Source organism: Epargyreus clarus, unplaced genomic scaffold, assembly GCF_041222505.1.
Source record: "Epargyreus clarus isolate Ecla_fem2 unplaced genomic scaffold, WU_Ecla_fem_2.2 ptg000016l, whole genome shotgun sequence".
Taxonomy (NCBI): domain Eukaryota; kingdom Metazoa; phylum Arthropoda; class Insecta; order Lepidoptera; family Hesperiidae; genus Epargyreus; species Epargyreus clarus.
The window spans coordinates 6,659,702-6,673,802 of NW_027332224.1; the positions used below are offsets into that span (position 1 = coordinate 6,659,702).

The following is a 14,101-nucleotide window of genomic DNA, read 5'->3' on the forward strand; positions in this document are numbered from 1 at the left end:
ATTAGGACTAAAAAGAAGAAGTGTTGGCCTAGTGGATTAAACTCGGCTTCTCGATGGTCCTCTGACCAGAGGTTCAAATTCTAGGAACTCTCCTCTGATTTTCAAAAGTTATGTGCGTATTAGAAATAATTACTTGCTTTACCGGTTAAGTAAAACACCAATTTATAAAAAAAATCTTAAAATTATGTAAATTGTAAAGTCTTCTAACACACTTGGCCAGCGCGGTGGACTATGGCCTAATCCTTCTCATTCTGAGAGGAGACCCGTGCCCAGCAGTGGAACAGTAGGTAAATGGTTGACGAAGAAGAGGAATTTTACTATAATAAAACTAAACAAATAAATTTTATCACACTTTAATTAAAATAAATCTTATTACATATAATTTTAGGCAATCACTTAAATTTACATACGATAATTATATCTTTTACATACATCTATTTCTAACGTATTTAGCTGTGTCGGCCATTTTGGTTCGGATAGTGCCTTAAGTTGGCAGCGGGGTTCAGTGGTGCCAACCTAGCGTCATAAATAGTGTTGCGAGGAATCGGTAACAGCGACTCTTGCCGATTTTCAGTTTTAGTCGCGCTCAAAAACGCAGACGTTTGTGACTGTAATAAGCTCCCAGGTAGTGGCTGTGTTCTGTCTAAACGAAATTGTAGATTTTGCTTCTCCATCTGATGGTGTTGGGTTCGGACAGCGAAACGGTTCACGTGAACCGGTATTGGGACGACTATTTTGGTGCCGGATCCGTTTTTGCCGCCGGAATGGCTGCCGGACGCGAGGCCTGCTTTCACGCGTTTCCATTTCGCCCGGCGATTTTGGAACCAGATTTTCACCTGTAACAAAAGAACATATTATTCTTTTTTAATTTAGACTAGCTTATACAGTTTTGCCACAGCTCGTGTATGTTATTTACAAAAAAATGTAGCAATTGCGAGCTTTATGTGGCTGCAGTTTTGTCTAGTACCATGTAACTACATAATGACACAGAATACAAAAAAAATACAATACCGACCGAGGTCATAACCTATAAAGCGATTTTGTTGTTGTTACACACACAACACACACACACAACACACACACACACAACGCACACACACCCTCTCACACACTTTTATAACATACCTTAACTCCATTGTAACCATTCATTTTTTTTTCTCGACTAAAATTAGATTTCAAATTGTTAATATCGCCTTGTTTGGAAGAGCGGGGTACCCAGTAACACAAGTTTTTCAACCCAGTACAGGGACCCTTGCCACTTGTTTTGTAGACTCCATTTGAAATTAGATAATAAACTATTTTATTTTTTATTTTTTTTATTTTGTATATTAGTTTGATGCTACATAATGGTCGAATTACAGCCTATTTTATTTGTAACCGGCTTATTTTCTAACTACGTTGTTCACTCAGTGGTAAGTCCATGAATATCAGTAATCACTTCGAGGTGATTTACCACTCCTAACTTCGTCTAATATGAACCTAATTCCGACGTTAGGTACCTATATAATTTCACTATTTACAATTGCAGCAGCTCTATCGACTCACCTAGGCATAGGAGTATGAATACGAATAAGCTGGTAAGGAAATGCAATTTAAATGAAATGAAAATTGTCTGTCTTGTCACTGACAAATTTAGAATCCTTATTATTACTTGTGACATATTTGCATATCCTTTGGGTTAGGATAGGAGCACAGAACTAATGTATTTCACATAGATATGTGAAATACAGGATAAGGTGGAATAGATATTCCACCTTATCCTGCAATAAATGAATTGAATTGAAATTGTTAGTTATACTATTCTTGTACTACTACCAGATCGGTAGGTACTTTTGTTTTTGAAAACTAACCTGGGGGGTTACTTTCATCTCTTAACGCAATATTTATTTATTATTTTAATCATACTTTTACTTTTTTGCAGTTTTTGTTCGTGTATGACGAATGTGTATGACGGAATATTTTACTGTTTTAAGGTGGAAATAAAACTTTCCTGAACTATGATGGTTTTTAAAAGATGGTGGTAGGCCCCTTGCGTCCGTCGGCACCACGCTATATTCTCGCGCGAAGTTTTCATGACATCTTTTGTGTGTGTGTTGTGTGTGAATAATAACTTGCAAACTGACCTGAACTTCACTAAGCTTCAACGCAGACGCGATCTGCGACCTCTCCGTGAGGCTCAGGTACTTCTTGGCGTGGAACTCCCGCTCCAGCTCCAGCAGCTGCTCTGACGTGAACGCAGTCCGTCTCCGCCGCGCCTTGTTCTCGCGCGGTGTGTCTGTGCCGTCTTCTGTCTCTTGCTCGGAGTCGTTTCCTGTTAAGAAAGATAAAATTATAACTTCATATTACAATGTGTCTAAATACTTACAGATTGGGTACAAATCCCAGACCTATATCTAAAACAGGTCTGTGGAGGAGAAGTATAAATACTTCCTGAAAAACTATTCAATTGTAACTTGAATTAATACTTTAATCGCAGTAGTAACATGATGCATATATACACACGGAACTATGTTTTTTTTGTGTAAGAGGACATAACTACAGTATACCAAGCAGGAACTAAACTTAATAAAAGTTCAAATAACAAATATAGGTAATATGATGCAACATAAGTATCTATGAAAAGATTTAGACTCGATATTATGAATTAAGCATTACGAATCCATACCGAGGAGAATGCAATGGCGCTGTTTATCACCTGATTATCACCTTTTATCTAAATTTAACTTAACTGCTAAGAACAAAGCACGCAGTCCTGCCATAACCTATTTTATTCAAACGTGGTAAAACGCTATGTGATTCGAAACCGGAGCTACCACCGCCACGCCTATTTCTGCCTTGTAACAGCAGTGTTAAGCGCTGCTGTGTTCCGCTTTGAAGGATGTGGTAAGGAAGGCATACTTATACGAGGCATTACTACTTAATCCTTAAGTGTAGCAGTGTATCCGTGTCTGAACTCAGGTATAAATCTAATCTTATCTCAGATTGATTACAGATATCCATGTACGGCAGTAGCCACTTACTATCAGATGGACTACATGCTCGTTTTTTACTTCAAGACTAAAGTATAATAAAAAACAATAACAACAAAGTAAATAAACATCCTAAAGCCACAATTTCCTTTTCAGCTTCACATTTAGCAAAAACAAGATCAAATCAGGGAAACAGTAACGATGAGATCAGTAAAACTGACCCTTCGAAGGGACGATAAAGCGACGGCCGACGTCAGCGCCACGCCTACCCCCAGCCCTCGTAACAATTTAAAACATTAAGCTGAAGAAATAACAATTTGAATACATTTTGTAATAGATTTACTGATAATTTTAGTTGTAAAATTTTAAGAAATAAAGGGCAAGAATTTTAAATACTGTCGTTAGGGCTAATGTTTAAAAGTCATTATAAGTAATTTGTCCCAAAAAATACATTTTCTCACTGATCCTCAAAAAAATCTAGTCCTTATAAAATACATAATCAATGCCAAGTTTTGATTCGTAGACATATAATACTTTCGAATTTAAGCAACGAAAACAGCAATAGTACATTAAGAACTCAAAAAAATATATTAATAGGTATATTTTCTTTTTTATATTATTACTAGCTGTCCCGACAAACGTCGTGTTGCCATATAAATAAAAAAAAATGTTAAGGGTGAACAACCCTTATCACTTAGGGGTATAAAAATAGATAGTAGCCGATTCTCAGACCTACTGAATATGCATATAAAATTTGATGAAAATCGGTAAAGGCGTTTCGGAGTACGGTAACTAACATTGTGACACGAGAATTTTATAAATAAGAATATTTTTTGGTTGGACCTGTTCAGAAAAATTGTAGCTGTATTTTTTGCATAATACAAAGAATAAGAGCACAATGTTTTATATGCTCCAAAGTAATTTCGAACATGTAATAATATTATTCTGCACAAAAATGTAACTTTGTATTATCTAGGTATATTAATATTTTCTCTTCAAAAGAAATCGCAAAAATCAGACATTTCATAAGGCTAAATATTGCAATTTGCAAACAAATGAAAATACACAAATTATTTATTAAGTTACGTATATATTCAATGAGTGAAATATGTGATCTATACAAACATGAATTAGTACGATATGATTGTAACAGTAACTTTTGTATCATCATCAACTCATGAATGCCTTACAGTTGAGTTCGGATCTTCTCTCATAATCAAAAGTGTGTAGGCACACACATCAATCAGCGCAATTGGTCCAAGACAGTCCACGTCTAATTAAATGTGGGTTTGTGGGTGTTTGAATATCTAACCAGATACAACATATATTTATTTAAAACATTATGAAGAATTTTTGTACAATTAAATTTCCTTAAACGTTAAAGCTAGTCATAATCAATCCCTAATAGGCACACTAGTAACTTCGAAAAATCAAAGATAATCAAGACTCAAGATACAAGACAAGATAAGCAAGACTCCAATTCTGGTCTTTTAAATTAGGCACACTAGGTGTTTCAAAAAATCAAAGATATACCTAAGCCTCGATCCCAATCTTCAAGATTGAGAAGCAAAAAGTTGAAGCTACTCAACCCACTTCCTCGTTCATAGTACGAGCATGAACGCCAACGTCACCAACATGAGACCTCAATGACACATCGAAAGAATCCGTCACAGACAGTTTAAGAGAAACCCCAAGGGGTATGTTTACCGACCGACATCCCTCGGGATATGCTATACCCTCAGGACAAGCGTGACACGTAAGTTAGTTTTGATGTAGTTAGGATATTTAATATTGTCAAGCAGTGAAAATGATTTATAACGATTTACGTGTACTTATTGAATAAAAGAGTAATAACTCTTTTATCTTCTCAACATAAAAGAGTAACTCTTTAATTTCTTCAAAATTTTCAAATGGCAAAATTATTTGTAGGTTAATCTTTGATAAGTTAAATAGATATTTTACTCATCTAAGAATTTAATAATAGATTAATTTTACTAAGATTTAATAATCTTGCAAATTATATTAATTTTCTGTATTTTGTATAAATTGGTTGTTTTAAATATTATATAATCGGATTACACTAATATATTCAATTGGTTTACATGATATATTGCTATATACATAGATTAGTAAAGATTACTCACTCCCTAACTAGAAAATGTGCCCAGTTTTGAGAATTGAAATACTTGTGTAAAAAAGTTTTGCCACGTCTCCGTGCTAAAATATCCCTAAAATATTTGAAATAATTATTTATTTATTATGTAAATTCATGTAAATTACGCAGTATTAGTTATTTATTCGTAAATTTTCTCTAAAAATGTTTTTATTTGTCAAGAATTCAAAAAAAGAACTTACGATAATAAGCCATTTGTGGCTTCATTCAATTTCAAGGCGGCGAAGTATCTTTACTAATCTATGGCTATATATGAAATTACTTGCTGCAATAGAGTATTAAAATGATAATCGGCTACTTTAAGAATTGTGCAATAAAGAGAGTCGTAGAATTAATTAAATAAATAAGTTTTAAGTTAAATATAACAAGAACATGTAACTTAAGATTTCTACTGGATTGACATAGTTATATGTACAAAATAAAACCTATATAGTATTAAATTTACTTCAATGTTTTTAAAAAGCTATCCATTAACACACATTATTTAAAAGATAGTTTAACGATCAAAATATCGGCATTAATTTGCTTATAAAAGATTTATATTTTCCCATAGATTAGTAAAGATACTTCGCCGCCTTGAAATTGAATGAAGCCGCAAATGGCTTATTATAGTAAGTTCTTTTTTTGAATTATTGACAAATAAAATCATTTTTAGAGAAAATTTACGAATAAATAACTAATACTGCTTAATTTACATAATAAATAAATAATTTATAATAATAATTTCAAATATTTTAGGGACTTTTTAGCACGGAGACGTGGCAAAACTTTTTTACACAACTATTTCAATTCTCAAAACTGGGTACATTTTCTTGTTAGGAGTGAGTAATCTTTACTAATCTATGTATTTTCCACAGACGTTATGAGACAAAGAGGATACGTCAAACAATAACTACTCGTATTTAGCAACCGCACAGCGTATTTCCCAAGAATTTTTAACCAAACAATACTAAGTGCCAAAACTAACACCGAATTTAGTATTCGCGCGTGCAATTGTGCAATTTCCATGAAAAACCGTCCATAAAACGATCCCTTAGCAAATAAATACTTTATTTCTTATGGCCGCGTCAACCACGATTGACAGTTATCGAGCGCGCCAAATGAATCGTAAAACCCGCGGAAACATCGACTTTGCAAGCCCTAAACTCCAAAATCACCTTTATTCCCACCAACATAGATGTCACTACATTCGAATGTAGATGTAAAATGATATTTGTAAACATAAAGCTCAGTTCCCGCCATAACGCTGCGTTCTGAATTTAAAATACGAATTCGTAAATAGTGCGTTCGAAAGCAAGCGGCGAGTTAAATGGTTCGAAAATGTTTTAATATGCAGTTTCGTTGAATCGGATATTTATCGGTAAATTTGGATAAGCGGACGTCACTAGCGATTGCAGTCACGTTCGCATCGGTTTAAATTTTTCACACTGCGCGCGGGAAAAGTGACGTAGAATGCTAAGAAGACAATATGGCGACTGACGGTTGAATTATTTGTTTTTCAGTTATGCAAAGTCGTATCATAGATACAACTTTAGAATATGGTTAATAGCTGGCCAGAGAAAGTATTTTATTGTGGTTCTGAAAACTCTGTTTTTCATATACCTATACATACCTATTGTAAGGTTACATTTATTATTATACCTTACTGCGTTAGTTCAAGATAAAACAAATAAAATTAAAATTAGTTTAAAACCTTTCACTCGAAAAATATTGCTGGCATATCTAATTGGCTGTATTCGTGATTTAAAAAAAAACAAAAGGGTATAATGGCGGGAAACGGCAGATGTCAAGGACGATATTTGTGGAGGTCTTGGAATTAATTAAAAATAACTAGCTGGATTCAAGTCTTTCATTGGAGATACCCCCATCAATATACATAAGGTATATTTATTGGCATCTTTTGCGCCTGTGCAAATATTTAGAAATTAATTCATGATCTTTCAGACGATGATAAAAGAGAGAAGGATGAATATGAGGATCTGAGCTCACAATTATTTTTAAAAGCCTACCTTTTTTTGTTAACGAGGGGGAAACCTTCAAAAGGTACCCGGTGTCGTGGGAGCGATACAGGGTTATGTGGGACTCTTACCGCACTAAAACCCCCCCTGTGGCCGTCCTCGGCGCTGCGTAGAGGACTCCGGGATCTAGAAAGGAACGCAACCGGAGTCCTCTTAGCGCGTTGCCCGTCGGGCTCCGCCCAGGTGAGCTTGACGCTAGCTACATTTCGCCAAATCTATTTTTTTAAAGCCTACCTTGCCGGGTTACTAAGCCTCGCAAAAAAAACTTATTTGCACTATTGTGTGATAGTCTAGCGATGGAAAGGCAACACCTTGATCGAGAGTCCGAGGTTCTAATTCTAATCCCAGACGCGCCGCTGAATTTTCAAAGTTATAAGCGTATTTGAAGGTGGTAGAACCCTTTGTGGTTCGACTCCGGCGGCACCACCGCCACACCTATTTCTACCTCATAACAGCAGTGTAGCGCTGCTGTGTTCCGGTTTGAAGGGTGTGGTTACGGAGACATACTTTTCCGAGGCGTTCCAGTTTAGTTCTCAGGGGGTAGCGGCGCAACTGTGGCCGACCTCACTAAACCAACATTTATTTGAATTATTTTTTACTTTGTAGTGACATAGAAGTCGGTGGTATTTTTTGTTAAAAAATTTTTTTCACCCTTTTTAGTGATGACATGATAACATTTATATTAATACAATATAAAATTGTATAAACGAGATCATGAATTAAGGTAAGGTCTGAATTTACATTGATTGGAACCGCCCGCTCGCAGGGCGCTGCCGCGCCCCGCTCGCTTAGTTTTATATTGTCTTATATGTTCCAACCTAACCTAACTAAATAGTCAATGATGAACTGGCTTTGCAATTTCGTTAGAACCTTCACCAAATATCTTCAAACACAACTCAATTATTCCCATCGGTTGAGGAGTTACATATTTTGTATCCGAGCCACATTATCAGACTCTTAAATAGTCAACGATGAACTGGCTTTGCAATTTTATTAGAACCTACACCAAATGTCTTCAAACACAACTCAATTATTCCCATCGGTGGAGGAATTACATATTTTGTCTCCGAGCCACATTAGCAGACCCTTAAATAGTCAATGATGAACTGGCTTTGTAATTTCATTAGAACCTACACCAAATATCTTCAAACAAAACCCAATTATACCCATCGGTTGAGGAGTTACATATTTTGTCTCCAGAACCCACTCTGATCCTCATCATATTTAAATGGGACCAACTTGTAGCAATTGTCCACATACGAAATTAAAGGCATTAAAATAGGTTCATAAACGGCGAAGTTATGGCTGTTATATTTACATGGGTGGAGGAGTTCCCCTCATTTTCTCCAGAACCCATCGATGGATCCTAACCATATTTAAATGGGACAAATTTCCAGCTCGTCTCTATACAATAAAAAAAGAATTATTAAAATCGGTCCACTAACGGCGGAGTAATTCGTGTACACACATAAAAAAAAAAAGATACCGGTCGAATTGATAACCACCTCCTTTTAGAAGTCGGTTAATGAAGGACTGTTTAGTGAATATACGGTCGTATCAAAACTGTATGTGGTTTCATTTTTGGCGCAATAGTGATTTAGTTTTCACACGAAGGGCTCAACCTTTAAAATCAATACTTCCAATTATTTGTCACTCGATAATAATGGCGATCTTACAAATCGATTAGTGCCGGCTCGTTCAAATAGCAAATGTCACGCCACTCGAACACATCTGTACCGTGAAATTATTCTGAAATGAATGCTTTTAGCGCGAAAATCACAGCTGGCATAGGTTCAAAGATTTAGTTATTGTTATTATGATCTTTTATACGCAAATATACACAACAAGCTGTAAGGTAGTACCAATTGTGGTTCGACTCCGGCGGCATCAAGGAGACAGCTATTTCTGCCTATAAAATAGTTATTATTATTATCATCTTTTATACAAACATTGAAGGAGACCTTTGTGGGTCGACTACGGCGGCACCGCCACACCTATTTCTGTCTAATAACAGCAGTGTTAAGCGCTGCTGTGTTCTGGATTGACTATTGAAGGTGGTAAAGCTCTTTGTGGTTCAACTCCAGCGACAACACCACACCTATTTCTGTTATAACAGCAGTGTAGCGCTGCTGTGTTCCGGTTTGAAGGGTGTGGTAAGGGAGACATACTTTTCCGAGGCGTTCCAGCTTAGTCCTCAGGGGTAGCAGCGCATCTGTAGCCGACCTCAGGTAGGAATCTTATCTTGTCTGGGGTTGATTTCACATGTGTCGTTCTCATACTTATTCATTCAATTTTGGTTCGCCTCCGGCGACACCACCGCTACTCCTATTTTTAAGCTACTTCGAAAAAAAGGAGGTTCTGTATTCGGCTGTATGTATTTTTTGCCTTATAAAAGCAAATAGCGCTGTTGTGTTGTGCTTTGAAGGGTAATATGGGAGACATACTTTGCCGGTGCTTTGCAACGAAACGCGTCTGTTACTAATCTATGTTACTATCTTATGGAGTTACGCGTCTGATATTGATTACCAAAGTCTACCACTTATTACTTACCATCAGATCGACTGCATGCTCATTGCTGTTTCAATCATATCGACGACCCCACCGAATAAAGAGCTCTTACACAAACATTTTTACTACATTTTTCGGTTATTTAGGCTTTCCTGTACCACCTCAATTTTTATGAATAAATTATTGCACAGAAATACGAATGATTATTATTACACACATGTTGCTTCTATTTATTCATCGTATAAGAAACATGTTAAAACTTAAGCCACATATCTTATTAACACTAATACACATGCATTGTACCTTTACAATTAATAAATTGCAGAACAGAATTAATAAATGTATAAAGGTGGCCGCTACAACAGAGACTAAAAATAAAAATGGTTGAAAATAAAATTATTTATTTAAGTATTTATTAAATCATATTTTTATTTATTTAGTAATAAATGGAAGTCACCTTACAAGAAACCGCTATTTTTCGGTGTATTTCGCTTTATCTATAAAGCCGAATAGGTAGGCAGTTCAAATTTTCAAAATTACTTCTATCGCTTTTATGATAACAAATACTTAACTTAATAAATAAGAAACAAATCAAAACTTGATGGTCCGGAACCTCCATGTGGAAGTTCGACTTTACTTGTCCATTTATTTTTAAAACTGCTTCCAGAGATTTTAGAAACATTTACTTAATCACGATGACCATTAAATCTGTTTGCAACTAATAAATCAGAATAAAAGCTACTGCGCTACACACAGAAACACATACGTTAATTTTTTTTAACAAAAAATTACAACCAACTTCTATGTCACTACAAAGAAAAAAATAATTCAAATAAATGTTGGTTTAGTACATAGTTCTGAAGTCGGCGCTCAATATAGTTCGTTGGATAACGGCGTAAACAGCGTGTCCAGTGTGAGCACACATAAAAAACATATATACGGTCGAATTGAGAAACCTCCTCCTTTTTTGAAGTCGGCTAAAAATACGTAAAACTTTCAGATGAATCTCAGCCTCTGTCAGGGGGTCCGAGGTTTGAATCCCAGGCACGCACCTCTCTTCGTTGTAGTAAAAGCTATGGTCGGGTAGTATCGGTAAGCATCTCGCATATTGGAAACCCGAGAAATCCTTCTGCGAGGGTGTCATCTGCGGTGAGGGAGAAAGTGAAAATATCGTACTTTCTAATCCGCAGCCGGAAAACCAAGTATAGTAGATGGGTTCCTCACGCCCATTTCCTATATGTCCTACCCCCATAACAGAGGCACTGACGTAGGAGGCGGAGATGTCCTTCGTCGAACCAGCAAGCCTCGAGATGGCGCTCCTCAAAGATGACGGCATGGAGTAGTTCCAGCTTGATCCACAACCGAGATGGGGATGCGTACCCGTGGTCGCGACAAAGGGTGTACAGAGGAACACAGTGTTGTTATAGCAGGTAGGAGTCCGGCATATCCTCTCCGCTGTCCCCGCGGCTGAGAGGAACCCATAAAGGGTTTCTCTACGAAAAAAAGATCCTCTGATTTGTCAAAGGTATGTGCGTATTAGAAATATGTTATCTGCTATAACGGCGAAGCAAACATCGTGAGGACATGTCTGAGAGTGTTTTACAAAGAACAATATGAAAGGTGTGTAAAGTCTACCAATTCGCACTTGGCCAGCGCGGTGGACTATGGCCTGAATCCCTTTCATTGTAAGAGATCCGTGCCCAGCAGTGGGACAGTAATGGGATGACGATGAAACTTTTAGAAGTCGCCTTGTAATGAGGAAAATAAAATAATAAAGTAAGATTTAAGTAACACTAGTTTTAAGTTATGGTGTCTTGTTTTGAAAGTTCTAGACAGCTCTACCGGGCTAAAGGGGGGGTCCGTCCCGGGCCCCTATACCTGGGGGCCCCTCAAACATAGTTGCTAACTAGCTAAAAAACAAATCTGAAAAATGTCTAAGTCAGCGAAAAATAAAATCCGCCGGAATCATTCGTATTTCTCAACGAATAAATATGACACAATGTTAATTTTTAAAATCAATTTACACTGGGGGCCTCGCGAAACAGAAAAAACAAAGGGGCCTCCAACGACCTTAGGCCGGCACTGCTAGATATATAGACATTATCACAGGATGTTCTAACTTAATTATAAAAGTAACAGTCTCAGGCAAGGTTTCAATTTTGCGCTACTGGCAAGTTTTACTTTGCACAGAATGTTTCTAATAAGAGAATTAACAAATATTAAATTTGAAAACTTGACGACATTCTTTCGCCAAATTGTCAAATATTACTAGGACTTTCGCAGACTATTGTAATGGAATGTATCAGGCATGTACCTGATGGTAAGTGGCTACTGTCGCCTAAGGAAATCTGTAATCAACCCCAGATTACATCAACAGATGCCTCGCTACTCCCGAGGACTAAGTTGGAAAATCTCGGATAAGTATTCCCCCTTCAAACCAGAATACGGCGCTAAGCGCTGCTGATATTATTCTGAAATAAATGTGCCGGTAGTGTCGAAGCACAGAGGGCTCTATCACATTTCTATTTCTTTCAATACAACAAGAACTAAAGGTACTGCCACCGTTCGGTTTACACGATAATTTTTCGACCACGACTTCCTCCCGAGGTATTCCCATAGCGATATGACATGGGTCTCTTCAAGAAAAGTCCTAAAAAGAACTTTCTTCCAAATTCCGCGATGTATTAGCGACTCTTCTGGTGTTTCAAATGTCCATAGGTGCAGCGCCGAATAATAACGCTTTCTTGTATGACGACCTCTATTTATTTTAAAGCTTTTTTATTTTTAGTATGCTGTATATATAGCGTCAAAGCTTTTTCATGGGCTGAAAAATCAAGTGTCTATCTATTACAATTCAAAAGATATAGCCATGACTTTTTTTATACTATAGGAGTAGCAGACGAGCGTGCAGTCCACCTGATGGTAAGTGGCTACTGCCACCACAGATAAGATTAGATATTCGTACCCGAGGTCGGCCACGGATGCGCCGCTACCCCTGAGGACTAAGCTGGAACGCCTCGGAAAAGTCTGTCTCCCTTACCACACCCTTCAAACCAGAACACAGCAGCCCTTAACACTGCTGTTGTAAGGCAGAAATAGGTGTGGCGGTGGTGCCGCCGGAGTTGGGTCACAAAGGGTTCTACCACCTTCAAAACACAGACAGACGGACAGACAGCGGAGACTTAGTAATAGGATTCCGTTTTTACCATTTGGATACGGAACCTTAAAAGCTATAAAACATTTGGACAAAAACACAAACCTTGAGCATTATCGTCGCCTCCATCGCTCTCCACTTCACTTCCAACACTGACAGGACTCTCCCTCTTCTCATCTCTGCTCTCTTGCGTACTGGGCGCCTGGTTCAGCATCCGTAACCACGGCTCAGGGTAACCAAGTAGAAACGGAAAATTGACACCATTTTGTAAAAATGGCGCGTTTAAATAATAACGCATCCGGTTCAATCCATCCAATCGCTCGCTCTCGTCATCCTCCGAGTTTCTAGAATGTTCCGAAATGTTATTCTCTATGTCGATTTCTGGTGATTTTCTATCCGTTCCAATAAGAGACTCTATTGTGAACGGTTTTGGGGATTTCTTCTTCGTTTGTGTCTCTATTTCCTCCATTGCACTCACAATTTAAACAGATACAAAAGAATGTCACTTTAAACAGATTAAAAAAATGTTTTTTTGTCTAAAACACTAGGATAGCAGCACTTGCGAGTTATTAACACGATTACGGCAGCACGGTACAAGCGTGTACTCGACTCGACGTCAACGATACCCACTGATACTCTGATACATCGTCCGAACCACGCCCACATACGGGGTGTTGTCGAAAAGTAATTTTATTTTATTACCGACTTCGGCCGCGGGAACATAAGCTTTATTACTACCAGCGTAATAGCACTGTCGTTTTTTCGACCATTTTCCTTTAAACGTCCAATGTATTCGTCGCTTGATTTAAAAAACAACCTTTTTGTATGAAAACAAAGTCGTTTTTCACACAGACAACAGCAAAACGATTTGTAAGTCGCTATTTTTGGAATTTCTACTCAATTTTGAATACAGAAGGTTGAATTTCCTTAACCAGCGTCATCTTCTTAAGTTACTTTGGTTTTAGTTAAGAAATGATTAAGAACACTTAACGACATCGCCAGAAAGAGACAGAGTAGGGTTAGATAAATGCGTAGAAAAGAGATAGAAGACGGATTGTGGCTAGAATACACTGGTAATTGGTGGTGATCAAAATGTTTTGCTTGTGTCAGCGTTTCTGTAGTCCGTTTTATGCTTCGTTTACTGTGATTTCTTTTTCTCTCTTGTAAGTGACTGAAATAATATTGAATGTAAATTATATTGATATCTAATTCTTTTATATTTTCTATATCGCTTAGAATTTGGCACGTTATTTCTTTAACCCTATTAAAACTGGGAGAA

General features: G+C 37.1%; 1 protein-coding gene across 1 annotated transcript; it reads right to left on the bottom strand.

Annotated features, from left to right (window-relative positions):
• Positions 1–337: 337 nt before the first annotated feature.
• On the bottom strand, positions 338–13,489 carry LOC140748789 (uncharacterized). Its single transcript, XM_073081681.1, has 3 exons — positions 12,928–13,489; positions 2,124–2,311; positions 338–836 (listed from the first exon to the last, which is right to left on the bottom strand). The coding sequence occupies exons 1-3, from the start codon at positions 13,289–13,291 to the stop codon at positions 450–452; spliced, it is 939 nt and encodes a 312-aa protein (XP_072937782.1). The 5' UTR covers positions 13,292–13,489; the 3' UTR covers positions 338–449.
• Positions 13,490–14,101: the final 612 nt, after the last annotated feature.